This window comes from Ranitomeya variabilis, chromosome 6 (genome assembly GCF_051348905.1).
Source record: "Ranitomeya variabilis isolate aRanVar5 chromosome 6, aRanVar5.hap1, whole genome shotgun sequence".
Classification (NCBI taxonomy): domain Eukaryota; kingdom Metazoa; phylum Chordata; class Amphibia; order Anura; family Dendrobatidae; genus Ranitomeya; species Ranitomeya variabilis.
The window spans coordinates 37,701,729-37,728,391 of record NC_135237.1 but is presented as its reverse complement, the minus strand read 5'-3'; the positions used below and the strand labels follow the sequence as shown (position 1 = coordinate 37,728,391).

Here is a 26,663-nt window from a genome sequence, read left to right as displayed (position 1 = left end):
CCATACACAACATAGATGGATCATTGACTTCAATGACAATGGTGTAATACTCAATTTGCCCTGTGGGAGTGCTGTAGGAGAAGTACACACGTGCTGAATCAATCATCGATTGCAACTGATCATTGGGGCTTTCGACCAGCAAAGCAGCCTGTTATCAGCTTATTGTTGGGGGACCATTAATAGGGATTACCAGCTTATTGTTGGGGGGCTATTAATAGGGATTACCAGTTTATTGTTGGGGGATTATTATTAGGGATTACCAGCTTATTGTTGGGGGACCATTAATAGGGATTACCAGTTTATTGTTGGGGGACCATTAATAGGGATTACCAGTTTATTGTTGGGGGACCATTAATAGGGATTACCTGATTATTGTTGGGGGACTATTAATAGGGATTACCAGTTTATTGTTGGGGGACCATTAATAGGGATTACCAGCTTATTGTTGGGGGACCATTAATAGGGATTACCAGCTTATTGTTGGGGGACCATTAATAGGGATTACCAGCTTATTATTGGGATACCATTAATAGGTATTACCAGTTTATTTTTGGGGGGACCATTAATAGGGATTACCAGTTTATTGTTGGGGGACCATTAATAGGGATTACCAGCTTATTGTTGGGGGACCATTAATAGGGATTACCAGCTTATTATTGGGATACCATTAATAGGGATTACCAGTTTATTTTTTGGGGGACCATTAATAGGGATTACCAGTTTATTGTTGGGGGACCATTAATAGGGATTACCAGTTTATTATTGGGATACCATTAATAGGGATTACCAGTTTATTTTTTGGGGGACCATTAATAGGGATTACCATCTTATTATTGGGATACCATTAATAGGGATTACCAGTTTATTTTTGGGGGACCATTAATAGGGATTACCAGTCTAGTGTTGGGGGACCATTAATAGGGATTACCAGTTTATTTTTGGGGGACCATTAATAGAGATTACCAGTTTATTGTTGGGGGACCATTAATAGGGATTACCAGTTTATTGTTGGGGGACTCTTAATAGGAATCGCCTAGAGTGGAGAACCCCTTTGGGGGATGTGTTTTGTACTGCATAATGTATAATGGTCATGCAGCCTGGTGACATGAGACTGTGTGCCATTACAAGAAGTCCTTTCTATATACGTTTCGGCTGCTACCTGCAGACAACAGCGCGTACACCCACCTTCTGGATCGTAGGTTTGGAACATCCGCCTTGCTTGTTCCGACGGCGACTCGGGGGCAACTAGAGTCACTTCCTGAAAGATATAAACCATCTCTGATTATAGCACCAATTCTGACAATTACTAACTACAGATCAATCCTTGAAACACAACGTGAATTTTTCAGTTGGATAAATGACGTCCTCCGACCATAAATCAAATCTTATGTCCTCCGACGCTTAAAATGCATGAAACGAGATAAAAGGGCTACACGTCAAATAACAAAGCCGGACCGTGGTTTATGTATGGGAATATGGAGGAAATCTATACATTGTACGAGGCTACAGAGTGACAGGTCCATATAAGAGGGCGCCTCCATAAATAACGCAGGGATTTATAAGCGGGAGGTGAAAAGGACAGAAAGAATACAAAAAACAGACACCGACTGAGGTTAGAGGAAAAACTAACTCATCAAAGGGACGACTTAAGGCTGAGAGCTCTGGAAATTCTCCAAGGATCTGAAACTGGCAGAATTGGACAACAAGAGACCAAAATGTATTTATGTTACATGGTGCGAGCGATTTTATCTGCTCCGTGCCACACCTAAGCACAAAGATGGACAAAGATGGCAGCCACTAATTTCAGGCGCATAACTATATTGGGTGCAGTGGTCAGCCTTGCACCCGGATGCTTATGCCTACTAAAGCTTTGTCCCTAGAGCCTAGAATGGGCCAAAGACTTCCCTCCTGGTGCCTAGAGGGGCCCAAAAACTTCCCTCCTGGTGCTTAGAGGGGCCCAAAAACTTCCCTCCTGGTGCCTAGAGGGGCCCAAAAACTTCCCTCCTGGAGCCCAGATGAAGCCAAAGACTTCCCCCCTGGTGCCTAGAGGGGTCAAAAATTTCCCTCCCTGAGCCCAGAGGAGGCCAAAGACTTCCCCCCTGGTGCCTAGAGGGGTCAGCATCTTCCCTCCTGGAGCCTAGAAGGAACCAGAAACTTCCCTCCTGGAGCCTTGAGGGGGCTAAAACCTTCCCTCCTGGAACCTAGAGGGGGCCAAAAACTTCCCTCCTGGAGCCTAGAGGGGGCCAAAAACTTCCCTCAGCTTAGAGGAGGCCAAAACCTTCCCTCCTGGAGCCTAGAGGGGGCCAAAAACGTACCTCCCGGAGCCCAGAGGATGCCAAAGACTTCCCTCCTGCAGCCTAGAGGGGGTCAAAAACTTGCCTCCCGGAGCCCAGAGGGGGCCAAAACCTTCCCTCCTGGAGCCTAGAGGGGGCCAAAACCTTCCCTCCTGGAGCATAGAGGGAGCCAAAAACTTCCCTCCTGGAGCCTAGAGGGGGCCAAAAACTTCCCTCAGCTTAGAGGAGGCCAAAACCTTCCCTCCTGGAGCCTAGAGGGGGCCAAAAACTTGCCTCCCGGAGCCCAGAGGATGCCAAAGACTTCCCTCCTGAAGCCTAGAGGGGGACAGAAATTCCCTTCTTGGAGTCTAGAGGGGTCAAAATCTTCCTTCCTGGAACCTAGAAGGAACCAAAAACTTCCCTCCTGGAGCCTAGAGGGGGCCAAAAACTTCCCTCCTGGAGCCTAGAGGGGGCCAAAACCTTCCCTCCTGGAGCCTAGAGGGAGCCAAAAACTTCCCTCCTGGAGCCTAGAGGGGGCCAAAAACTTCCCTCAGCTTAGAGGAGGCCAAAACCTTCCCTCCTGGAGCCTAGAGGGGGCCAAAAACTTGCCTCCCGGAGCCCAGAGGATGCCAAAGACTTCCCTCCTGAAGCCTAGAGGGGGACAGAAATTCCCTTCTTGGAGTCTAGAGGGGTCAAAATCTTCCTTCCTGGAACCTAGAAGGAACCAAAAACTTCCCTCCTGGAGCCTAGAGGGGGCCAAAAACTTCCCTCCTGGAGCCTAGAGGGGGCCAAAAACTTCCCTCCTGGAGCCTAGAGGGGGCCAAAAACTTCCCTCCTGGAGCCACAAACTTCCCTCTTGGAGCCTAGAGGAAGCCTTATTACAGATTTTGCTTCAGAGTCCGCAACCTTCAAGTTATGCCACTAACTCAATTATCAATCAGAAGGTTTGAAGACATGAAAGCCAACCACCCCCACAACGGGATGAATGTTTTTGAAACTTCTTCATAAACATGTAAAACTTGGTATACGAGAGAGAAGTATTCTGGCAGCAGATCATCTCCATCTGGTGCTTTGTCGCTCCTGTGGGCTCCGAAAATGCAGTAATTGTTATTTAGGTGCAACTTTTTTGGTTAATATTACACAACCTCCTTCTACCAGAGTATCTGGCCGGGGTAAACAAAGATTAAGCATGGTGAAACCCAACATGTCCAAACCTTCAGACCCTAGAGAACTTTCAGGATGTCCCAATACACATTAGTTCGCTGGCCAATCCTACTCATCTTGAGGGAATTTTGGATGGTCTTCTTATAAAACAGAACTAGCGGCACTACATGGGCCCCCAAAGTGGCAGTCAGCGGGCTGTAAATTTGCTTTACCAAAGACCCCTTCCTGTGATCGTTGACCTTCTCAATCCCACTAAACAACTAACTGCCCTAAAGCCCACGAAAAAGTTTCCATGCTCATAAATGATTATCAGTCCTGCTGATTTCAGCTGCACAGGACCCATCTGATGTTTGCGGGATGGTCCTGAATTTTCTTCATTTGAAGATGTATAGGGATAGAAAAATTGGGCATGTTGAATTTTTGGGCCGAACGTGCATGGAGGGGCTCTTTCAGCTGAAAGCACTTGAAGCTAGCCAGGCACAAAATCCTGCCAAATCCAGTGATCTTATATGTTCAATTGTATCAAGGAAAATGGATTACTACATGACTGATCCTATCCTCCTGTCGGGGTTGAGCTCCAGTGCTCATGTCTATAGAAGGTCAAGTGTCCGCCTAACACCCCAGACAATGCTGATCTCAGGATGGAACAATTCGCCCCTCTGACACGGACATGTCGTTTTTTACAATATCTGTTCAGGCCATAAAAAAAAAGTTAATAAAATTCTTATGGCAGATTCATTATAAAATTCCCAAATAACCCAAATATTTCAGTTCCCTCTAGGTAATTACATCTTGCCAAACAAATAAGTGATTTTCAACGATTTCCACGCATCTCAAGTTCCACAAGTTCTACTCATCGCACGGCACAAGCACAAAGCTAATGTGACCGACCGATATACAGACTAAGCGTGAATCAGAGAGGAGTTCTTCACACGTTCTTCCTCATCACAGACAACCCGTTTAATATGATGGCTGCCAGTCTGTCCCCCCTCCTTGAGACCTCCGACAAGTAGTTGATTCTACGAGAGGAGCTGTCATCTTCTGATCATATCACCCCCACCAGCCGTTACAGCGCCGAGAAATCGAGCTTCGACGTCAGACCGGTTCTTCTCTTGATTGACGACGGCTCTTCTTTTGATTAGTAGGCCCGGCAAGATGTCACACGCATGTCACAGCACAACGGTGATGTCGTGCCAGGCCGGCTAATCAAAGCAGGAGTCAGGGATATCTTCAGGTAAGAGGACTACTGACCAGGAACCTGCACAATGATTCGCACCATCTCTATTGGAATCAAGTCACATCTACTGTAGGTTTTTTTTCCCCCACTCTTTCCTCTAGAAAATCTAAAAATTCTACCTGTAATTTTCAGTGTTGAGTAGCATGGCGGCCAAGTAAGTTAGCACTACCGCCTAGAAACACGGAGGTCCAGGATCGTAATCTCTCAATTCTCTCCAGAGCTGCATTCACAATTCTGCAGGTTCCATATTACAGTTGCCCCTTCTGCTTCATGGTCTGACAGGGCTGTGGAGTCGGTGTCGTGGAGCTGGCGTTTGAGCCCATTTTGGTGGAGTCGGAGTTGGGGTCATGGAAACTGAGGAGTTGGAGGTTTGGCTTACCGACTCCACAACCCTGGTATGAGGGAGTCGGAGTCGTGGAGTTGGAGTCATGGAAATTGAGAAATTGGAGTCGGAGGTTTGGCTTACCGACTCCACAACCCTGGTATGAGGGAGTCGGAGTCGTGGAGTTGGAGTCATGGAAATTGAGGAGTCGGAGGTTTGGCTTACCGACTCCACAACCCTGGTATGAGGGAGTCGGAGTTGTGGAAATTGAGGAGTCGGAGGTTTGGCTTACCGACTCCACAGCCCTGTGCAAAAATGCATATTTTTGCCACTTTCTATCCCCCCCCAGATATATAGTTATGTAAATTAGTGGCTAGGGATGCTTTTGGAGGCACAAAATTCCAAGCAGAAACTCCCAAACAGATGGGGGTCTCCGGTCAGGCTGAGATTCCTTGGCATGTTTTAAAGCTGGGACACGTACTTACAGGGTAGCTACCTATAGGGGGCACCAGATAGACAGTTTTCTCCTGTAGGTGGAGAGCTTATTTGTATATTTTTCCCAGCATTGCCTGTAAGATTCTTTGCACCAAATGACCTCCCCGAGGAGAACCCGTGCCCTCCTGAAATCAGCAACCGGAAAAGGGCAGCATTGAATACAGCTGAATGAATAGCAGAAAGTCAGTGCAAAAAAAAGTTACGGTAAGTAGATCCTGTCTAGATGTAAACAGATCTTCAGAGGTGAACTCGCCCTTTACAAGAGGGTCCATCTGTGTCATCACCCATCTCTGCACACATCGGGCCCGGTCTGTTTGGACTATTCCTGGTCATGCCCGTTGCTTGTTTCAACAAACCATTGAAGTAAAAGTGAGAAGTGATTGCGGTTTGACAGCGCCTATATGTGACGCCTGCCACCTGCACATAGGATAACATGCCGGTCATCCGCTACCCATGTATGGGCCCGTTTAGAGGATCAGTCTCGGAAGATTTTTATTAAGTTAATGCAAGTCAATCCTGCATAAAACGAAATAATGGGGCTGCCATAGGTTATGTCAGAGATCCAGATGTTAAAGAGAATTAGTCAGCAGGTTTTTGCTATGTAATCTGAGAGCAGCATGATGTTGGGACAGAGACCCTCATTCCAGTGATGTAGCACTTAGTTTACTGGGTGCAGCAGTTGTGATACAATCACAGTTTTCTCTGCTGCAGATCTGTATATAACCCCGCCCACACCACGGATTGGCAGCTGTGGAAAGAAAGCAGCCAATCAGTGGTGGGGGCGTGACTAGACTAGGAGGCACGTGACACCTAGTCTTCTAGTGATGATCTCCTGCTGATAAAAGCCTGATTGTACTAAAAGAGCAAAACAGAGCCAAGTAAATGACACAAATGGAATTGGGGTATTTGCACTTACATCAGATTACATAGAAAAACCTGCTGACATATGGAATATTAAGGACTAGTATTTTTGCAAAAGTGGCCTTTTTGGCTTTAAGAGTGCGTTTTCATCTGACTTACGAACAATTAAGAAAGAGAATAGCTGCTCTTTCATCCCACCAGAGAACGACCATGTGGCGCAATCTGTGTTCCTTTCTATCAGGTCTCAAGGGAATGACCCTCTGTTTCATGCTGTCACGTATGGAAGTGACTCCGGCACCAAGAATTGTTCTTCCTGTCACTTTATGGTCTCAGAATTAATGCATTTGGGCACGTTTCTTATGGTCACAGTGGGACCTCAGGAAAAGAAAAATAGCTGGAATCAAAGAAAAATTATTAAAAGGCAACATTGAGATGTGAAGGACCACGTCCATTGTAAGCCATTACTGTCAAGCCGTGTCGTCACCAAATGTGTAAATAACATCTCCTTTTCCCAATACCATAGAAATGCTGGTAGACCGGGTGATGGAGAGCGATCAGTGATTACCTGATGTATTGATTCAATGGCCTAAAATCAGACTTATGTTCACATCATGTTAAAGCCTCTAATACCAAATGTAAGACTAAAACGACGTGAACTGAATTTCCACCTTAAAGTATTATCCCCCATTTTCTAGAGGGATATTGTCGGAAATACAAGCACTTTTGTAATTTACCACTTATTAAAGGTTGCAGCCGTTCTTGAAATATTGACATTTTTCGTTTGCTTACAGCTCGTTGCCTAGGAGACCGACCACCGGCTGTTGTAGGACTTGTAAGCACTGATCTGAAGCTGGCCGGGATGAGGAGGTAATGATACGCTCCAACGATTCGGGAAAGTTGGCGTTTACGAATCTCATTAGAAAAAATAGCTTGTAAGGATGTTCGGTTGTCTAGCAGCGGTGGTCGGTCTCCAAAGGAACAAGCCACTAACAAAAGTGTTCATATGTTAAGAACAAATGAAAATGTTAATAAGTGGTAATATCATGCTCATGTCAAATACTTGGTTGATGTTCGACCATGTGTGCTGCACCGCAAAGGGTTGGACTGCCGGGCTGATTCCTAGTGAAGAGCAGGAATAAACAGAGACCGGCCACATGGCTTTACACTAGCCTTTATCCCCTTTGGGTCCACCTCGCCTTCTGGGCTGAACCTAAATCCCCTCCTCTTGCCTTCTAGAAGGTAAAAACGCCAAAACCAGAGAGGAGTCATAACTCTTTAATGAACAGTCCTAGGGAGGCAGTTTTGGCGCCATCGGAGATCCGGCTGGGATCCTGCTACGGGTTGAGACCAAACACGGCTTTGCTACTTGGCTTCCTAGTAGTCATTCTACATATCTGCCTATCCTGTGGTGCTAGAACGGATTGAGACTGACTCTGAAGGATGATCAGTCTGGTCCAGAGTTCTTGAAAATGTAACTGGTGTGTGACAATGACGTATGTTAAGTCCCTATTCTCCTTGTGAAATCATAGCTGACTCAACAAAGAAGTTAGACCGCATGGTATCTGTTTTGCAAGCAAGCCTTTTGTTTTGTGCTTAACTGGCTCGAGGTGCGAGATCTGTCACTCACAGCCTTTTGAGGCTTGACCCTCTGCTGATCTAGGTGTCCTGCTACAGCTACACATGAAAAGGGGGCTTTATAATTCCAAGCCAAATAGGACAGCTGTGTTGCCTGGTTGCTAGTGAATCCCCACATGTACTCAGGCTGCCTAGCAGCTGTAAATCATGCAGCTGAGGCAAGGAAAACTAAATCTCCGAGCAGTCACAAAAACCCGAGCAACGAGTATACTCGTTCATCACTAGTGGCCACCTTTGGCCATACAAATCCTTATAACAGATCCACCTTTCCGATACAGACAGACATCATGGTAACCTGGTTATCGGCTGACTGGGACCGAAGCATCTCCCACTAAAAACATTTATGGCATGAGCCCTTACACACACCAATAACTACTGATTGATTGTGGAATAGCAAGTATCTATCGGGTCATACAACCAAAATGAACAGAGGGCAAAATAAAAAGAAAAGAAAAAAAAAGTAAAAGTATTTGCACAAACATGAAACCTACACTTCAAGGAAACAAGAAAAAAAAAAATCAGGAACAGAACAGATAAAACAAGTCAAAAAAACACTGTGCAATCATTTGCTACAACAGAAACGGATAGAAAACGGTTATAATCAAAAAGTTGAAACATAAAACATTATGTAGAAAGAGAGTCGTAAACTGGGTCGAAAAACGGTTTCTCTTGCCCTTCTAGAAAATAAACATATGGGAAAATGGTGTAGAAAACTCACTAATTAAACATGGAACAGTGGATAAAACCGAGACAAAGTTGTACAACCGAGTCATTCAGAGAAGATCTAACAAAATAATTGTCTTAAGTAAAGCCAATGTATAAAAGACATGGAAACCGGAGATCCTGGAGAAGTGCCGGCCTATTGTCCCGGAGCTGGAACACAGGACTGGGGTTCCATGAAAGACTTCGAGGTGACTCGTCTGCTCCAACCACGGAGAGGTAAACATGAGCTTGGATGCTTGGGCTTTAATGTGGAGACTTCCATTGTGGGTTGGTCCCATCACTTTTCTTTGTTCCCTTTTTGTGGGATTCTTGAATACAATGGTTACTCGTGTCATCCTGTTCCAGTGGCACGCTCCTGCACACGACCCTGGCACTCTGCACACAGTCACCGCCGTATTACATCTTTACTACATTCAACCCGCTCTGATGGCAGCCGTAGGGGGAATCGTTAAAAAAAAAAAATCTAATCCTGCTAGATACCAAGATATTTCTACTAGTGCATTTGCCATCAAACTTCTATGGGGTCCACAATCCTCTCGGGAAAGTCTTTGCAGTGATCAAGGATGAAGACTTTGAAGATTACTTAAAGACGTCCCCTTTCAGAAAAGTTTTTCTTAAAAGCTCCATCAGTAGTTAAAAAAAACAAAAAAATAACCCTTTACAGATCCAGTGTAGAGTCTTCGACACTGATCCCAGTGATAGGCTGCAGCGCTGTCGGACATGATGTCAGCACTGCAGATATAATCAGTGAGCTTAGCTCGGAGTGGCTAATACCATCTGGACAGAACCGCTGAGTTCACTGATTGGCTGTAGTGCTGTTGACACCATTGCTGCAAGGCACTGGGGCAGGGGCAGAAACTTAATGCTAGACCCATGAACGTTACAAAAATTCTCATCTTGAGATCCTATCCCAATATGTAGTAGGTGTAATAATAATAGCAAATACCGCCAATTAGAAATGTAGTATAGTTCTTCTGATTAGCCATGTCGCTTACCCAGTGTACAGGGCATTGCAGAAACACAAACCCTGTTCCGTTTTGTGCTGCGTCGCTCCATTGCAGAAATATTCACATTTGTTGGTTTTGGGGTGCAGTATGAGAAATCTCTTATTGTAGAGTAACTGGGGGTTTCTGCAGAGAATTCTCCCAGTAACAGCTCAGCAGTCTGTCATGCTGTGATTGGCAGTGACTGTGTTCGAGGGGTTAAAGGACACCCCCCCCAGAGAAGACTCTGAAGAAACGCTCAGATGCTCTATAATCAGAGATTTCCCATAATGTGCTCCAAAAGCAATACATATGAATATTTCTGCAAAACAGAAAACAGAGTCAGACTCAGGGGAGCTCAGATTTTTACAAGGTATTTAACTGAATTTTGTGAGCAAGTGACAGGTCTTCTAAGGAGCTAGATAGTTTTTATTCCTAAGCAAGGTACTAATTAACTTCCTTTTTTCAACACCTTGCTCTGTTGGGATAGGGGAGGAAGCTTTGTGATTAATGGGGGTCGAACTCAAGAATACTGGTGGGGGTGGCGGGAGGTCCCAGAGGTCTTATTCTGAGCAATCAGTATGTTATCCCTTGTCTGATGGATAAAGGTTAACTTACTACATTGGGAATACCTCTTTAAAGGTGAACAAGAATGAATGTCAGGACCGGCCATAACTGCAAAATCGGGGTGTTGTACAATACTGCAACCGGGTCTGCTCGTTTCTGCAGTGAGGATCGGAGGGTCAAGTCACCACCGATCACGCAATGATGGGCATATCCTAAATATATGTCATTTTATCACCTATCCAACTACTCAAAAGAGTCAGGAAAAATGTTAGTGCATGGCCTCATCTACTTCATTACCCTTCTCTATGGTCCTCCATCTGACACTCTCGCACCTCTCCATTGAAGTCCATCCTAACTCCACTGCCCATTTATTCCACCTCTCCCCTTCCTCTGCCAATCCCTTCACGAATTTCCAAATTCACAGAGAATGACTACCAAGGCCGTCCATGATCCACCTCCTCTCAGACCCAATTTCCCGATACCAACCCACCCGTAATCTCCGTTCCTCACAAGAACTCCTGTCCAGTAACAATCAACAATCCTCACCTAGGTGTCTCCAATATTCCTCCTGAGATTCCCACATCCTCTTGAGCTCATTACTTCAGCTCTCCTATTGTCTCCCAGGATTGAAGCCTTTAGACGTAACCTGAAAACTCATCTCTTTGGTAAAGCCTGCAATGACCCTGCTTCCACCACTCAATCTACTGTCTCCTTCCCCTAAACCCTGTAGAGCAGAGGTGTCAAACTGCATTCCTCGAGGGCCGCCAACAGGTCATGTTTTCAGGATTTCCTTGTATTGCACAGGTGATAATTTAATCACCTGCACAGAATGATTCCAGCACCTTGTGGAATGCTAAGGAAATCCTGAAATCATGACATGTTGGCGGCCCTCGAGGAATGCAGTCTGACACCTCTGGTGTAGAGTGTCCTCTCCCCTCCATTACAAAAAGCCCATTGACGTTTTACTTTGGAATTGTCCATGAAAAACTTTCAAAACAAATGTCCGAGAACTTATCCTCCACTTACAATGAAAGTCTTGATTTATTCTTGTGCTATTTGAGGAACGAGATCTGATCAATGTATTTATTCACTGACCGCTTTCCTGTCCTTGGATGAAATACTCCACTAGTTACAGCTGGAGAAAAGCAACAACCAGGAGACAATCGGACGGTTCATAAACTTTACCATGGAGCTGGATCAGTAGCTACTGTAACTGCATTCACCACCGTTCCATTTCAAGGGGAACCTTGATACATGGCCTCTGATGTAACCTCACACGTGTCTGCCGCTCGCTGAGCAAAGTGAAAAGCTTTGTGCTCACGGCATTCGGCGTTACAGCATGGATTCAACAATATAGTCAATTTCTGTGTTAAAGTTACAGGAAAGAAATATATCTTGGTACCGTGTTAGCCAGTAGATAGAAAAATATTTAGAATTGAGAGTCCTCAGTGGTTGATACCTTTTAATGGCTAACTGAAAAGATGGTAACAAATTGCAAGCTTTCGAGACTACATACGTCTCTTCATCAGGCAAAGACTAAAACAAATTACAAATGTGTTAAAGTTGAAGCTGTGAAACTTTTGCTAAAAAAATTAGGGATTTCTACATCTCTTTTTTACAATTTTTAAGCTTCATCATCATTTCTGTCTTAGGTTTTTTTTGCAACTATGCAAAAATTAGAATTTTTACTTAGGGTTTTTAGACCCTACTTTGTCATCATCTATGTAAACCATCTGGAATGTTGGGGACGTCTATACCTTTTCACAAGTCAGTTTTTCAGTTTCCTAGAAACCCATTGGCGAAAGTTTATACAAACAAGCTCGCGAGTGCAGGGGTCTTGGCCGCACTTACACCTCTCCGGCCTCTATCCAACTTTCTCTTCCCGCCGCCGGCCTCCTGTCAGTGATTGACAGGTCACTCTTTATGACCTACTCTCCTGTCGATAACTCATGCAGGTGCCTACATTCCCGGGGACAGGCAATGTGCAGATTGATAGTCCAGGTTCTTGCACCATCATCAGGACCTTATTGCGCATGCGCCGCCCCTTGGAATGACTGCGCAAGATCTTCGGAATATTGGATTAAACTTGCAAAAAAAAAATTGAGGGTCAAAATGCCCTAAAAATAACCTAAAAATGGATGACAACAGTGGTAAACGCTAAGCTCAGCAGCTCCAGTGACAATAGCAGTACTGCACAGACTAAAGGTACCGTCACACTAAACGATATCGCTAGCGATCCGTGACGTTGCAGCGTCCTCGCTAGCGATATCGTTTAGTTTGACACGCAGCAGCGATCAGGATCCTGCTGTGATGTCGCTGGTCGCTGAATAAAGTCCAGAACTTTATTTGGTCGTCCGATCGCCGTGTATCGTTGTGTTTGACACCAAAAGCAACGATACCAGCGATGTTTTACACTGGTAACCAGGGTAAACATCGGGTTACTAAGCGCAGGGCCGCGCTTAGTAACCCGATGTTTACCCTGGTTACCAGCGTAAAAGTAAAAAAAACAAACAGTACATACTCACCTGCGCGTCTCCCAGCGTCTGCTTCCTGCTCTGACTGAGATCCGGCCCTAAAGAGAAAGTGAAAGCACAGCGGTGACGTCACCGCTGTGCTGTTAGGGCCGGAGCTCAGTCAGTGTCAGGAAGCAGACGCTGGGAGACGCACAGGTGAGTATGTACTGTTTGTTTTTTTTACTTTTAAGCTGGTAACCAGGGTAAACATCGGGTTACTAAGCGCGGCCCTGCGCTTAGCAACCCGATGTTTACCCTGGTTACCCGGGGACCTCGGCATCGTTGGTCGCTGGAGAGCGGTCTGTGTGACAGCTCTCCAGCGATCAAACAGCGACGCTGCAGCGATCGACATCGTTGTCACTATCGCTGCAGCGTCGCTTAATGTGACGGTACCTTAAGGTACCGTCACACTAGGCGATATCGCCAGCGATCCGTGACGTTGCAGCGACCTGGATAGCGATATCGCTGTATTTGACACGCAGCAGCGATCTGGATCCCGCTGTGAAATTGCTGGTCGCTGCTAGAAGGTCTGCACTTTATTTGGTCGCTAGGTCGCCGTGTATCGCCGTGTTTGACAGCAAAAGCAAGGATACCAGCGATATTTTACACTGGTAACCAGGGTAAACATCGGGTTACTAAGCGCAGGGCCGCGCTTAGTAACCCGATGTTTACCCTGGTTACCAGCGTAAAAGTTAAAAAAACAAACAGCACATACTCACCTGCGCGTCCCCCAGCCTCTGCTTCCTGACACTGACTGAGTGCCGGCCCTAAACTGAAAGTGAAAGCACAGCGGTGACGTCACCGCTGTGCTGTTAGGGCCGGAGCTCAGTCAGTGTCAGGAAGCAGAGGCTGGGGGACGCGCAGGTGAGTATGTGCTGTTTGTTTTTTTAACTTTTACGCTGGTAACCAGGGTAAACATCGGGTTACTAAGCGCGGCCCTGCGCTTAGTAACCCGATGTTTACCCTGGTTACCAGTGTAAAATATCGCTGGTATCCTTGCTTTTGCTGTCAAACACGGCGATACACGGCGACCTAGCGACCAAATAAAGTGCAGACCTTCTAGCAGCGACCAGCAATTTCACAGCGGGATCCAGATCGCTGCTGCGTGTCAAATACAGCGATATCGCTATCCAGGTCGCTGCAACGTCACGGATCGCTGGCGATATAGCCTAGTGTGACGGTGGCTCCATAAAAGATTACACACGTCTGCCCTTCCTTTTCATCTTGGCGTGGCATATCCCAAGATGAGTGGTGCCAGGTGACAAACTTTGGCACCCCCTCCCATAATTTTATGATCTATTGATGGGAGATGTTTCCGCTGTGTGTGACCACCCAGTATTTGTGATGGGCTTGTGGTCTGAAATTCAAGTCCTTAAAAAGGTACAATTTTTATTTTGTTATAGGCTTGCATTCCGAAAAAAATATAAAACCTAAAATCAGAGATACTGACCCTCCTGTCCTGAAGGATCCCTCCCCCGCTGCCCCTGATCTTTGTTCACAGTGTGACATCACATTAACAGCGCACATGACCGCTGAAGCCAATCACAGGGCTCTGCGGTGATGCCGATGGACACAGCATGAGCCGTAAAGCTAAAGTGATTGGCTGCAGCGGTCATACATGCTGCCGCGGTCATGCATGCTTCAGTTGTCAGAAAGGCACCGCTTGACCTGTGGAAGACAACTGTGATTTATTAGCATTTCCGAGGACAAGCCTATGGATATAAAAAAGCAAAACCCCTTTAATGAAGTTTGCGGGAAACTAAGAGTGGACACAACTGTCGATAGATTTAGTGCAGAGGATTGGATCGGACTTTCCTTCTAGGGTCACAAGATCCTATCCTAGCGTCTAATCATACACTTCATGGGGCAAGAGGTGACCCGGTCATGGCACCGCCATGGGCACGTGTCCTCCTAAATAGAATGGCTTCTGGTGCAGAAAGCGTCCCCTCAGTCCCAGAATGATGGAACCCGCTGCTCGCTTTCACCTCCGCGACATTGTCGGACTTAGATAAAAACAATTGTCAGGAACGATCCAAGAATGTGAAAGTTCATTGCAGTTTGGAGGAACATGATGTTCGGCCAATCGCTCCTCATTCACGTACATTAAAAACATATCTGGCGACATTCCCGTCCTGTGACTTTTATGATGAGTGATTTCTGCTCTGAAAATTACACAATTGCTATTTTTACACTACTGAGGTCTGCAAGAAGCGCCATCGGAAGAGGACAGCGACATCGCTGCTCCGACGCCTCCAAATAAACCCCACGTGACTGTACGCCTGCCAAAATATATTAGATCCTGCTAGTAGGGGCAAAGCTTCCTGGGAACAAAATATGCAAAATAGAAAACAATCTCTCTAGTGCCACCTATAGGTGCCTAAACTAAGTGACTATCCAATCCAAGCTTCTTCTAGTCTTGAGAATCACACCGGTGACTTACACATGTAAGCAAAATATCATTACGGTACATGCTTTAGAAGAAAAAACAAAAAATAAAATAAGTGAATTTGTCACCAGATTTCTGTTATGTAATCTGAGAACAGCATAATTTAGGGGCAGAGACCCTGATTGCAGTGATGTGCCACTTACTGGACTGCTTGCTGTGGCTTTGATAATCTCCTGCTCGTAAAACAGTGATTTTTTTCACTAGAGGACTAGTAAATCTGCTGCCATGTAGTCCTCCATATTCATGAGATCTGTATAACTCCGCCCCCACCACTGATTGGGCACAGTGTACACAAAGCAGCCAATCAGTGGTGATGGGTGGGGTTATACAGAACTCCGAGCACTGGTAGATCTGCAGCAGACAGAAAAAAAAAGAAAAGGATTTTATCAAAACTGCAGCAAGCAGCCTCGTAAGTGACACATGAGTGGAACAAGGGTCTCTAAGTTTGTTACTTATCCCAAAGCCATAGAATAGGGATTAAGTCCCCACTAGTGCTGAGACTGCTGGGAACCCCAGGGTCCCGAGACGGCGGGCTCTGCAAAACCCCCATCTGATTGGGGCAGAGATTGAACACGCTACGGACTATGTTGCTGCTATATGTAAAACACGTAGGGGGCCGAAAGCTGTCAAGACTCAGCCGCATATCTCAGACTTGTTGATTTCAGACATTTCATGCTTCCTACGAATAGTATGTTATCAAGTAAAGCCAAAGTGTTCATACGTGAGTCTTCAGAGATGCTGGAATATTCCCAAAAATAAATTCCACGCCCTCCGCCAAGATCTGAAATTAAAGCCCTAATTCTCTGCCCTGGACTATTCCTCTATCACTTGAGAAACAATAAAATGACCTTACAAGGCAAGAACTGTAACACGGCAGAGCGGCCCCGGAGTGAAGGAACCTGACGTCCCGGAAAACAAGATCCTGACCCAAATAGGAGCTCGACGCAGACCAGGAGCGGCCATGGATCCGAGCGCAGCGGCTCGCCAGCGATACCGCTTATTATAGGATTTTACTGTTTATCCCTGGAGGCAAAAAAATATCACAGGGCTGACGAGGTCCAACAAAAACATTCCCCAAAGTTTGATCCTTCAGATCGTAAACAAAGGATGACGGCCAACATACTTTGTAAACTTCTTGGCTCCTTGCAACCCTTGTCCTAAAGGCATGACTTACATAGGACTTACATATTCAGCCTCGATACAGGAAACACAGCGAGACCGAAAACCTCCCTCCATTACACCTGCATAGTGCGCAAAGATGGGCTCAGAGCAGCCCCCTAAAATCAGGCTGACCATATAAAAGCACATGCATTGCTTTAACTAAGGGGACCATTCCCTGAGCACTTAAAGGAACCCTCCAGAACGACCCAACCTTCATATGGTCATGCTGTTCTCTGAAAGAGGAGGTCAACTGTATCTTTACTGAAGCAATCTGCTGCTCTCGGACTGAAAAATAAACTGTTCTAATGCATATGCCAATGAGGCTTAAGTGCTTTGGGAATGTTAAAAGCACTTCCCAATCCTTTGCCTCCCTCATTCTATTCCCTGCCCAGATCCATCTTTCTCTGCTTGACTGACATCTCACTATCAGGTAGTGGCACTGGCACAGAATAGAGCTGGAGTGACAGAGGCTTCAGATCTACCATAGCCCTTTAGTCTCATTTGCATATCAGTTCAAATGTTGATTTCTTAGCAACGGAAGAACGGACCGGCCATGTAAAGGTATCGCTGGACTTGTATCTGAAAAAGCTACAAGTGCATATAAATAGTTTGGGGGTGAAATCCTGTGGACAAATTCCCTTTAAAGAGAGTCTGTCAGCACAATAGGACTGTTCAAACCAAGCACAGATGATCGGTGCACCCTTGTTGTGGAAGTCCTCTTCAGTGCACTTTCCCATCTATCTCCCTTCTCCCATGATTGACAGCTTTGGCTTTACAGGAATCAGATGGGAGCAGAGATTAAAAACAATTTAGATATTGTAACGCTAGTTACTGGCGGCCCTGTGCGTCCCCTCGACCTCCTCCCGGTAAGGCTACTTTCACACTAGCGTCGTGCACTGCACGTCGCTATGCGTCGTTTTGTAGAAAAAACGCATCCTGCAAAAGTGCTTGCAGGATGTGTTTTTTCTCCATAGACTTGTATTAGCGACGCAGTGCGACGCATTGACACATCGCAACCGTCGTGCGACGGTTGCATCGGACCGTCGCCACCAAAAAACGTTACATGTAACATTTTTTGGTGCGTCGTGTGCAGCATTTCCGACCGCGCATGCGTGGCCGGAACTCCGCCCCCTCCTCCCCGCACCTCACAATGGGGCAGCGGATGCGTTGAAAAACAGCATCCGTTGCCCTCGTTGTGCGGCGCTTTCAATGCTTGCGTCGGTACGACGCTAGTGTGAAAGTAGCCTTAGGAGGCTGACATACTCACCGCCCCGGCCATGCGGTGGTGTCCCCGTTCTTTGCTCAGCTCCCCGCTGCTCTGGTCCTGTGCACACCGTGCAGGTCTCCTGAGGGCACTCAGACTGAGCGCTCCCTGATTCTTATAAAGGCCGGAACCCACACTATAAAAATGCATCAAGGATATAAGGCATGTTCCCCAGTAGGGTGGTGTTTCCCCACCGTGAGTGTGCAACTGGTATGGTGCCAGGTCCCAGTCCTTGAATTAGTGCTTATTCCCTGAACCTGCGAAACGTGAACACTGACGTCGCACCCGCGGTACCTGAATCCCGACGTCGCACCCGCGGTACCTGAACCTCGACGCCGCACCCGCGGTACCTGAATCCCGACGCCTCACCGGCGGTACCTGAACCCCGACGCCGCACCCGCGGTACCTGAATCCCGACGTCTCACCCGCGGTACCTGAATCCCGACGTCGCACCCGCGGTACCTGAACATCGACGCCTCACCGGCGGTACCTGAATCCCGACGTCTCACCCGAGGTACCTGAATCCCGACGTCTCACCCGAGGTACCTGAATCCCGACGTCGCACCTGCGGTACCTGAATCCCAACGCCACACCCGTGGTACCTGAACCCCGACGCCACACCCGCGGTACCTGAGATCCAACACCACAACCGTGGTACCTGAACACAGATGCCACACTTGTGGTACCTGAACCCAGACACCACAGCCACGGTACTTGAGCCAGAACAACTGTCTGTCCTGGTTAGTGTTCCAGTATCCGAATCCAGTCTTGCCTGTGACTCCGAGTCAGTGTCCATTCTGACGGATGGCCAAGAACCCATGTTGTCTGACCAGGGGTTCGGAGTCACTGGCAAAGCGGCATTCGAACAGTGTCCGTGTCTGCGATCCTAGCCCCTGGGGTCAGCAGCTGCTTCATCGGGGACTGCCTGCAGCTCAAGCCCAACTCCACCATCAGGAGCTCTTGTGAAACCCAGGCAGCCGCCTAACTACGTGCCTCCAGGGTAAGCCCGGCCCCGTGGGTCCATGATCCAAGTGTGTGACATATGAAGGTACACCGAGCATTTGTGCTTGGTTTGAACAGTCATTCTGTACTGAAAAGCCCTATAGGTCTATGAAAACTGGGTAAATTCCATACGGATAGCCTTATTCTAGGCCACCATCGCCCCAGTTTACATGCAAATCCAGATTCTTTACTGTGATTTAATAAAGAAACGAAAATCCTTAATACTTTGATAATTTTTATGAGACAGGTCTGAGAGTCTGTCCAAAAAAGCTTTTATTTAGAAAAAACACATACATGTGTCAATGTCTCAGTCTGAGCAATGTGGTTTTATTGGGCTCTTTTTTCTGCATTTGTGGTTACATGTTGCTGTTCTTGTATTTCAATGTATTAATATAAATATTCCATGTTGTCAGCGTGGTGCGGACTGATTATTTACTACGTTACAGAATGAGAAGGATAAGTAAAAATATCAGAGGAATGAAATAAGGAGTACAATGTGCCAAAATTCACTTTTCAATGTAAGTCTATGGAGAGTTATATACACAGAGCTTGTGACCATAATAATATCATTTTCAAAACTCTTGTACGAGTCAAAGCGCAGCCACCTCCCTTCTGATAGTGGTGCACAGATGGGTTCAGTTTTCTAAAGAGGTGCCAATTGTGGAGGATATAAACAGCTGTTGACAGGAAAACCCCTAAAATATTTCCTTTAAGTGTTGAGGACTATAGAGAAAGAAAAAAAAAAAACAACAAAAAACCATAAATGAACATGTGTGCTCTCCTCTATAGTCAAAAGCTGCATGTGCGGGTGTCGCAGCATTTACCAAGGCACTAGTGGGACTCTAAGAAAGCCAAGAAAGGGTTAACCAGAAAAACCAGTGGTGCTTAAAGAGTTTTATTAAATGGCGCTTGTAAGGAATTCAGAACAAGGTCTAGACTTCTACTAAAAACAGAGCCTTGAATTAGACATGCAGGCAGAATCGGGGGAATCTGGGGGGCTGAATATATTATAAGCATGAACACTGACATTAGATGGTTGGAGCAGGTACGTTGTGTGTCTACTTACATTAAGAAAGATATTCACCATTATTACTGAACGAGAAAATCCTTTTAGGATGGATTTTACTTAAACAACCTTCCTTTAAAGAGTATTCTCCTGTCAATAAGTGATGATACAAAGCTAAGATAGCCATCACTCTGGGACCGGGGGTCCGACCTTTGACAATGTAGAAGATGCAGCCCTGGTGTAGCACTGCGTCCTCCTCTGTTTTTTTCATGCATTTCATCCCCCGACCACCTGACTATTCAGAGAACTGCAGTGCGAGCCCTTAAGTAAGTTCCCTGCAAAATCTTAAGGCTGGAAGAGCATCTGCTTCATTCCCAGGACCATAAACGTCTGACGGATTGGACCCCCGACGATCAAGTTATGGAATATTCTTCAGGTGTGATATAATTGAAGAAAAATGGAAATACTCCTTTAATTCACCATCCATCAGATTTAATAAGCGCCGGTCTTTGCCCCTCTACAGAAAGTGGCGGGGTCGGTCTTTGCCCCTCTACAGAAAGTGGCGGGGTCGGTCTTTGCCCCTCTACAGAAAGTGGCGGGGTCGGTCTTTGCCCCTCTACAGAAAGTGGCGGGGTCGGTCTTTGCCCCTCTACAGAAAGTGGCGGGGTCGGTCTTTGCCCCTCTACAGAAAGTGGCGGGGTCGGTCTTTGCCCCTCTACAGCAAGTGGCGGGGTCGGTCTTTGCCCCTCTACAGAAAGTGGCGGGGTCGGCCTTTGCCCCTCTACAGAAAGTGGCGGGGTCGGTCTTTGCTTCTCTACAAGAAGTAGGGGTGGGGTCTTTGGTTCTATTCAGGAAACTAGGGGAGGATTCAGTCTTCAGGAAGTTAATTCGTGTCTCAGTCTTTGTTCCTGCTCTCCTACCTGTTAAATGTACACCGGAATAACAGATACAAGAGCCAAGACTTTCACTTCAGGGAAGAAAGACCATTGGACAGTGGCAGTAGCAATAGATGCTGGGAAGTGATGAAAACGAAGTTCCAGAACCTATAGTGCTGGAATAATGCATATGAAGGAAAACTACACAAAAAAAAGTTTTCGGCAAGTTACAGAGCATGAGTGTTAGCTGGGATGAAGGCAGCAATGCTGAACTTTCCTACAAGTTTTTTTTTCCTTTTTAAAACATCATCCACATCCAAATTCCCCTTTCAGTCAAAACTGGCTGACTCATGGTGCCACAGGTCCAAAAAAAATAAAAAAAATGAAGCATCCAATTATACTGCTCATACTTTTGGCATTTACTAGGACATTTTCTAATAAAACAGCAATATCAAAAAAGAAATCCGTAAATCATAGAATCATAGATATAATTTCTGCCATAGAAGGAGATTAATGTTCCTAATTGAGAGGATGCAGTGTGAGAGCTTCTGGACTATTTAGGGACCATTTCCATTGCTAATGCTTCCAATTAACATTCCTGCCATTCAATCACTGTCACCCTCCAACTATGAGCTGCTACCAGCCATTGAGGAAGAAGGGGCACATCAAAGGAGGGGTCCAAGACGGTGTGACTGACGCAGCTATCCAATACTATGTCCATGGCACCAAGTACAGTCACCTGAGACCATCCAACACCAAAAAAGAGAGTCTCCCAGTGGAAATAAGGATCAGACCTGCTGAAATCCAACATGTCTGATCATTCGCCAATATGCTTAGAATATGAAAACTGGAGCTCAGTCCCTAATAGACTGGTCTGAGATGTGTTGACTTGCTATGTCTGCTGCACACAAATCAGGTTGGTGGTTGGGTCTACTTACCCACCTTAATTGCTAGTTAAAAAATTAAAAAGGAGGTAGTAGGGGCTGTAGTATTTCACTAGCTGCGTAACGTCTACCCATTTCTGTAATAAAATAAAAAAAAAAGAAATATATATATATATATACACACACACACACACACACACACACACACATATATACACACATACACATATATACACACACATACAAATATATAAACTTTTTTTTATGAGGGATGTAGCTCTGCAGCCAATCAGCGGCCACTGATGGGCTGCAGCACTCACACTTCCCTTGGAAAAACTGTTTTGGGTGAGGGAAGTATGACCGCTGCAAGGCCCATTGAGGGCTCACCAGGTGAGATGGATCCGCTAAGCCTCTGGTCCGGGTGGGCACACGCACCCCAGTCGCTGTTGTAGCTTCCACGTGGAATCGTGGGAACTAGGACTAACTGGAAACTCCGGAGCAGACGGACAGATGGAGTGGAACCCTTGAGGAATGGATGCAAGTTGATACCCAGTAGTACAAATAATGGAGCTTACCAAACTAGGAACATTGGAGTCTCAATCCCAAGACACAAGTGTGTGTGTCAATGGGCCCTAATAAGATCTAGGGAGATTGTTATTGATGGACGCCGGGCCAACCTGCAAAGCCTGACGTGGAGCACAACAGATAGAGGAGCCAGGAGAAGGCAGCGGAGCCTGGAATACCAGGGACAGGTGTTGAACACCACCAAAAGGCTTCAGCACTCATGTCACAGTGTTACGCGAGTGTTGACAGACAGTGCAAACACTGCTAAAATCACACCAGTCCAAGAGGTGAGGATGTGCAGTTTTTATTTTACATAGGGGCAGTGATTCAATAAAAGAAGATGTTGTCCAAGTAGAGGGAAACCTCTAATGTTAAAACTTAGTTTTTGGTTGTGAAGAAGATAAGAACAGGGGACGAGGCATTCTTGAAGAGTCAAGGAGACTATGCGACTACATAATGATGAAGAAAATTAAACATTAGATTATTTCCAGACCCTATTACAGTAGGAGAAGGAGGAGGTGACAAATACAAAGGAAAGGAAACCAAAAAGACGGAGCTCCAAGTGACGAAGCGCTGGTGCACAAGACAAGCAGATGAAGTATTATTCCCACCAACGCGATGACGTCAACGATCCAAAGTGGCTGGGCCTCCTCTAATCCAGACTGCACGTGTGCTGAACACTAGGACCAGAGGTCATCTTCTGGGACACGGTGATGGACATGCTTGAATCATGCTTCCAATTTACATGGTCGAGAAGTGAGGATGAAAAATGTCCAGAACAGTTCTCCATGGATCCAGCGAAGATGTCTTGGAATGCGTGAAGCCCTTTGAGGGGCAAAGGAACATAAAGTATCGGAGTGGCTGAGACATTCCTCACCAAACATCCAGGACGAGGACGCACACAATAACGAGACATTTCCTGTGCGTGTCGTCACACTCCGCGCAGAAACCATTCCTGATCAATAACTGGACTGTCTCGTGTTTACACTTGAGGAGCTTCACATAGAAGAGCAGATTTGTTTTTTTCTTTTGATGTTTAAAAAAAAAAAGTTTTGGATAAAGTCTTCAAACTTCTGGAATTCAAAAAAAATGGAAAATATGGCTATTTTTGGAATCTAAATGAGAATCAATTCCGTTCGTAATTAAAGGGGCCGTCCCATTTCATTCTTTTTCTTTGGCCCATAAGTGTGCACAAGTGTCAAAAAAACAGATATTCTCACGCTCCCGAAGTTCAGCGTGGGCTCTACGCTGCTGCTCTGACATCTACTGTACTGCGTATGCCAACGCTTCAGCCAATCACTGAGCTCAGCAGCTCATGCCATGCACATCAGCAAAGTCACAGAGATTAAAGATTGGCTGCAGAGGTGATCTGCGCTGCAGTCACTCAGTAATAGACCGAAGCAGCAGTGGAGAGGCAGCGCTGCACCCAGGTAGGGAGAGAACATCACAGGTTTTAATTTTACACTTGTGCACAATAAAAAAAAGTAAAATGGATAATCCCTTTAAGAATATTTTGCCACTATATAATGGATGTTCTTCATAGGTCTTTGGTTTTTGCTCCTTTTCTTTTTCCTGAAGTTGAGCCTAAGAAATAGTTCACAAAGCAGTTGTGAAGTTTTTGTTAAAAAAAAAAATTAGGATAGTTCCTGATCTAATCTGGGGAGAAAATAATAAGAAATTTTGTACAACAGCCAATATAATTTGTAATTTCCTCAGAATCCCTGCTCTTTCAATGCTTAGGAGCCCGGCGGTTCTATGGATTGATTGACAGCCGTTCTTGCATAACTTTTCATGACCAGTTCCATCTGTGAAAAAGAGTCCTTAAAAGGGAATTTGTCAGCAGGTTTTTGCTATATAATCTGAGAGCACCATGATGTAGGACCAGAGACCCTGATTCCAGTGATGTGTCACTTCCTAAGCTGTGTTTTGCTGTTTCAATACAAATCAGTGTTTTCTCAGGAGATTATCACTACAAGACTAGTTGTCTTGTGCCGCCTAGTCCTCCTGCTGTTTAACCCCACCCCCACCACTGATTAGCAGCTGTCAATATGCAGCGAGTACAGAAAGCAGCCAATCAGTGGTGTGGGCGGGGTTATACAGTTCCGCATTCTGAGTACTGCTAGATCTGCAGCAGAGAAAACAGTGATTGTATCAAAATGACAGCATGCAGACCAGCAAGTGACACATCGCTGGAATCATGGCATCAGCCTCTAGATAGTGCTGCTCTCCAATTACATAGCAAAATCCTGCTGACCTGACAGATTCCCTTTAAGGTGTTAGAATCGGGCAAGCTTGTCAACAGTTTCCAAAAATGCAGAATTGTGAATACAGCTCTGGGCTATAATACAGGCTGTACATTATTAGGATACTCCAGATTTTGTGTCTCTCCTTGATATCTATTCTGTAAAGATACAGAAAGGTGAACGTGTCCTTCAAAACTAAAAAAGGTAAACAGTCCCTGGGAGACAAAACTGCAAAACATTATCTGAATGTATGATGGACAATTTCGGTTCAGAACAAAGAGGAGACTTCTAAAAACGAAGCTCAGCAAACACTCGGCGATTGGGAAACTGAGCATACTTGGCATCAAATCATATAAAAAGAAATTGCACATTTATCAGCTAAACAGCTTCGCACGTCATTATATCCTTCTTCACCCAACTATACAAAGGTTCATAAAAATGCAAAACTCATCCACATCTGTATTTTAATGACAAACAATGGTTACCGTATGTCGTCAAAGCAGAAGGAACTCTAGAAACGCACTACACTAAAAAGTCTAGAATATAAAGGGAATTTCAACAGGTTTTTGCCATTTAATCTGAGAGCATAATGTAGAGACAGAGACCCTGATTCCAGGAATGTGTCACTTGTTAGTGTGCTTTAGTTTCAATACAATCAGTGTATTATCAGCAGGAGATTATCACTACAGGACTAGGTCTCACATGCAGACCAGTCAGGTAATACATATAACTCCACCCCCACCACTGATTGGCAGTGCACAGAGGAAGCTGCCAATCAGGGGTGCTGGGGGGAGGGGTGTTATATACAGCTCACGAGTCTTAGCTTTGGTACATCTACATTAGTCAAAACTGGGATTCTATCAAAACTGCACCAAGTAGCCCAGTAAGTGATACATTGCTGGAATCAGGGTCTACGTCCCTATATTATGCTGCTGTCAGGTTCCATAGCAAAAACTTGCTGACAGATTCCCTTTAAATGGGGTTCTCCAGCTCTAGAAAATTAATGGCCCATCAAACTTTGTACTACTGTATGCAGAATACTCAAAAAATTCCACATTTTTCACCCATCTGGCACATTCCTGGTTTGCCAGTCGGACAATTCTTTGAAAAGGCTCTCGAATAAAATAAAGGCTCGAAAGATGATCATCACCTAGGACACTGACTATACCTTGCTGCTGGGATGCGTGCACAATCGGCAGGTATTCATTAGAAGTAGACAACCCTTTTAAAGGGAACCAGACAAGATTTGTGCTGCCCGATCTACAGGCAGCAAGAATAAGAGGGTGGTACAGCTTCTCGACACCCCGTTTCCCTAGAATTAGAGGGCTCCCTCTAGGTGTTTGTGTACCACGGGTTACCTGTCAAATTAGGAGAGCAGGGCGGGGAGAAAACGCTGGAGAACGGTCTCTTGGACCAGTGATCCAAGACTGACTGAAGTATGTTTTCGATGAAGCGCTGCAATAACGCAGGCACTGTCCGATTCCTGTGGAACGTAGTTCAGGCAGCACGAACCTCCCGTCGAGTTCATTTGACACACTAAAATCACCAAGATGAACCTACTAACATGGACTGAGCCCTCTCGACACTGCTGACTGACTTGGGAACAGGTGCAATTTTCCATAAAAACTCCCCGTTTTGGCAATTGTTGGAGCCAAACTAGGATCATCTATCGCCAAATAAGGTGGTCCAAATCAAAAAGTTGTCCCGGTAAAGAAGTCTCCTTACTGGGCCGGTATGGATCGCATCTATCACGGAGTTCGATGCACTACCAGTCCCATCAGCCATGCTTCTCACATTACGGCAGCCGGTGGAGGTGGCATGTATTGACCGCCAATGGACAGCTTCCCGAATCACTGCAGGCATGTTCCAAAGCTTCAATAAGCATAGTGGGGAGCGCCATCGAAAACCACCTCCCCACAGTTCAGACTCGCGTGAGGTCGTCTCGTCATTAACGAGTATAAAATCCCCTACACATAGACGCAAAGGTGACGCGGCTGCCGGCTGAAGGGCGGGCATCTAGGTCTAACGAGGAGAACACAAAACAGATGGAAGAAAGAAGGATCGTTTTCTCTGGAAAGGAAATAATTTGCTCTCTGTCCCTCGGGCATGTTACAATTACATTTTCATGGTCTGCATCATCCAACCATGAATATTCACTTTAACTAGGATCTCGCTTTAAAACTACACATTATGATAAGGTTAATTGAGAAACGGACTAAACGCAAAAAAAAAAAAAATCCACTTTCTTCTCTATGCGGTGAATGTAAACAACTTGTGACAAACTTTTTAGACAGATCATCCCACTGACTGCGGGAACGTGAGCGGCGTTTCTGGAATCCTGACTAACGCGTTTTGGCATTATTTTTTTCCAACCATTGCTGCCATCTTTTGTCTGTTTAATGGCAAATGTGAACATGCGTTTATATGTTGCATGTATACCAACTC

The 26,663-nt window shown here is 45.7% G+C and overlaps 1 protein-coding gene across 1 annotated transcript in view; it reads right to left on the bottom strand.

Annotated features, from left to right (window-relative positions):
* The window catches only part of MINDY3 (MINDY lysine 48 deubiquitinase 3), a 92,714-nt gene that overhangs the window by 18,036 nt on the left and 48,015 nt on the right, over positions 1–26,663 (bottom strand). Inside the window, exon 12 of the mRNA XM_077268243.1 lies at positions 1,186–1,258. Within this exon, the coding sequence (XP_077124358.1) occupies positions 1,186–1,258 (73 nt within the window). The remainder of the gene's footprint in view (positions 1–1,185; positions 1,259–26,663) is intronic.